The sequence below is a fragment of the Sinocyclocheilus anshuiensis genome, unplaced genomic scaffold (assembly GCF_001515605.1).
Source record: "Sinocyclocheilus anshuiensis isolate Anshui unplaced genomic scaffold, SAMN03320099.WGS_v1.1 scaffold261, whole genome shotgun sequence".
In the NCBI taxonomy this organism is placed as follows: Eukaryota; Metazoa; Chordata; class Actinopteri; order Cypriniformes; family Cyprinidae; genus Sinocyclocheilus; species Sinocyclocheilus anshuiensis.
In genome coordinates, this window is record NW_015536515.1 from 573,976 (window position 1) to 577,060 (window position 3,085).

Here is a 3,085-nt window from a genome sequence, read left to right on the forward strand (position 1 = left end):
ATGTCTTGCATCACAGGAATAAATAATATTTTAAAATATATTCAAATAGAAAATTATTTTAAATTGTAATAATATTTCACAACATTACTGTTTTTACTGTATTTTAGATCAAATAAATGCAGCCTAGTATTTACAGTGAATGCAGGAAGCCTGAATACCTTGAGGAGGTAGACCTGCTGTCTGCGACCAGCTAAAGCGTTGAGTTTCTGGCTGAGGGTTTGCAGGAAGCCTTTAAGGTCTTTCTGCAGGAGCTGTTTGGCAATACTCTCGAGCGGGAATGACGGGGGGATGTTATGGCGAGAGATCTGCACGGTGCGCGTCAGGTCCAGCTCCATGTTATACGTCTCCAAATACACACCCTCAAAGGCTGTGTGAAAAGACACACACAGGCTTTTCCCTTCCTTACACTCCACCAAATCATAGCCACCTGAGAAAGACAGCACAATCAATCAGGCCTAAAACAGAGGCAATGACCTGGTCGTGAACTTAATATGATTTAGTTGGTACAAAATTACCAATTAAGTGATGAGCACGCTGAAGGTCTTTCAACTGCATTCTCCAAGCTGTTAACAAAGACTTCTGTAGTTCAATGAAGCCGCCTGCAGCATCAGCATCATCCAAAGGAAGATCTTTGCTGATTTTATCTTTCAGGATCTGCCGTGCAATGGGAATAAGCAGATAATAAAGCTCATACACATTTAGAGTAAGAATTATGAATAGTAGTGCTACTCTGCACCTATATAAAGACACTGGATTTTTACATTATCGTGTCAATGAGAAAGTTAGATATTATATAAATGTCTCTTTACCATTTCAAAACCCGTCTCACCTTGACAGCGTCTGCCTGATGTTTGAGTTGATCTCTTTGGGCACGGAGGGTCACGGCTCTGACCTTGAGCATCTCTAACCTCTGAGACTCATGCTGGTCCTGCTGTCCCATACCTCCTCTCTCTAAAGCCATCAGGTGACCCAGAACACCTGACATATCATATAACATAATCACAGTATGCTTAAAAAAAACTGAGTATGTGAAAATACTCTTACACTACCAAACATTTGGACACAGCTACACATTCTTTATTAGGAATAATTTTCACATAGTGGAATAATTTTAAAGTAATCAAAACTTGAATAATAATAGCTTGTTATTGTGACTCCCCTTAGATTTCATATTTTAATCAAGGAAAGTGAAACGAGTTTAAAGGAATAGTTCACCCAAAAATGCAGTGAATAGGTGCCGTCAGAATGCGTTATTATGGATTACAGACTAGTATTTTGGTGCAATGATTTCAAGTTAAAAACATCCTGATGATGGATTTGTTTCTTACAAACACGCAGCTTTTCACTTCACAAGATGTTAACTGATGGACTGGAGTGGTGTGGATTATTGTGATGTTTTTATCAGCTGTTTGGACTCTCATTCTGATGGCACCCATTCACTGCAGAGCATCCATTGATGCAATGCTACATTTCTCCAAATCTGTTCTGATGGAGAATCAAACTTATTTACATTTTGGACGGCATGAGGGCGAGTAAATTTTAAACAATTTTCTTTTTGGTGAACTATTCCTTTAAATGAATAGTACAATGGTATACTTTTATAGGTTATTACGAATAATAGAAGTCACTGATGTCTGAATAAAGAATATATCTATTTATTAATTAATTGTTTTTTAATTGGATAAACTGACTGAGTTTAATGTAAAACAAGTCATATAGTTTGATTGTATACTGTAGTGCTACTCAGTTATTATTTCGGTATTGCAAATTAACGTTGTGTGCACTTTATTATATGTAGTTTGTTGTTGTTGAGTTAAATTTCTCTTGTAATGTCCAACTATATGTTCTGTCGGTGTTATTTTGTAAAAATTAGTAAAGATACTGAGGGAAACGTTAAGCATTGTAAGGAGCCATGTAAATTAATGACAATAAATTGAGTTGTATAATTTGTCTACAAAATGAATTCCATGCATGTAGACAAATACGTCAACACAAAGTTTCAGACACCTAGAAAATAGCAGAACAGAAGTATAAATTTAGTCAAGTGTGTCTAAATAGAATACGTATAAAAGTTTCCAAACGCTCTGACACGTTTAGTTGGACTGACTGTCATATGTTTACCTTGCTCCATAGTTTCTACCTGGCCGTCCATAACTTTGTTCCTGACGCGTGAATTTTTAAATTTTGCTAATTTGTTTCTTTGTAAATAGAACGTTTCGAAAAACGAAATCTGGCGCGCTATTGTGTCCTGCGACCTCGGAAGCTAAAACACAAACAGCGCTGTAGCGCATCATCACTGCGCGCTGTTTGCGCAGCCGCGTAATCTATGCTCTATTTTCGCTATTTTCTCGCCACGTGGATGCATTTTTATTGGAATGCGCGTATTATTATTTAATATTAAATGTAATGTTCATCCAATTATTAAAAAAAATACGTGTAGAGAAAAAACAGTTGCATATGTGTGATGGTAAACACGATAACTATCACTGATCATCTTTAGATTGTAAACTGTAAGGTGCACAGCGTGTTTGACTGATAAAGTGGCTCAGTAACCTTCAGGCGTGATGGCAACTCTAACGCTGGGAGGAGTGAGACACTGACATTCACTGTCTGGCCCCCGGATGACACACATGAAGTGTTTTGAGCTCCACTGATCTCATTGACTACGTTAGGTAAGAACACCTGCATGTCGAGCAAACATGTAAGTTAACGCACTGCATGTGCTTTTGATGATGAGAAACCCTGTCCACTGTATGAACGCTGAGAAACACAGCATGCGTTCACCAACTAACCCACAATAACAAGGAAGTGAAATTGCACAGACAACTGTTATAGGGATAACTAGGTAAATCAGTGAGCAAATGTGAATATACTTAATGTTTTAAATTAATTATCGTTCTGGACCATGCATTTGGGGTAAAGTTGAAACCGAAATCCAGTTGCGTCTGTGCAAACTAGTCGCAACTGCCAGGAACTGTTAACCCCGTAGTGCCTCGTGGTTTAGCGTTCACCATCCCTGATTAACCCATTGGAGTTCTGCAGAAAAATAGATGCTAATATCATGGTACTGTGATATATATATATA

The 3,085-nt window shown here is 37.8% G+C and overlaps 2 protein-coding genes across 5 annotated transcripts in view; one reads left to right on the plus strand and one right to left on the minus strand.

The window, feature by feature from the left end:
- Positions 1 to 2,313, minus strand: part of LOC107692517 (centromere protein O) — a 5,888-nt gene extending 3,575 nt beyond the window's left edge. Inside the window, exons 1-4 of the mRNA XM_016491604.1 lie at positions 2,122 to 2,313; positions 830 to 978; positions 516 to 654; positions 159 to 427 (exon numbers count right to left, since the gene is read on the minus strand). Coding sequence (XP_016347090.1) covers positions 159 to 427; positions 516 to 654; positions 830 to 978; positions 2,122 to 2,152 — 588 coding nt within the window. The 5' untranslated portion in view covers positions 2,153 to 2,313. The remainder of the gene's footprint in view (positions 1 to 158; positions 428 to 515; positions 655 to 829; positions 979 to 2,121) is intronic.
- A 108-nt stretch (positions 2,314 to 2,421) lies between these two features.
- LOC107692492 (sodium-dependent multivitamin transporter-like) overlaps positions 2,422 to 3,085 on the plus strand; it is a 13,632-nt gene continuing 12,968 nt past the window's right edge. For 3 of the 4 annotated variants that reach the window (XM_016491575.1, XM_016491597.1, XM_016491591.1), the window contains exon 1: positions 2,422 to 2,672. The gene's annotated coding sequence lies outside the window, so the exon portion shown is untranslated. Of the gene's footprint in view, positions 2,673 to 2,708; positions 2,846 to 3,085 lie in introns of those variants that run through there. The other variant, XM_016491583.1, reaches the window with a different exon arrangement.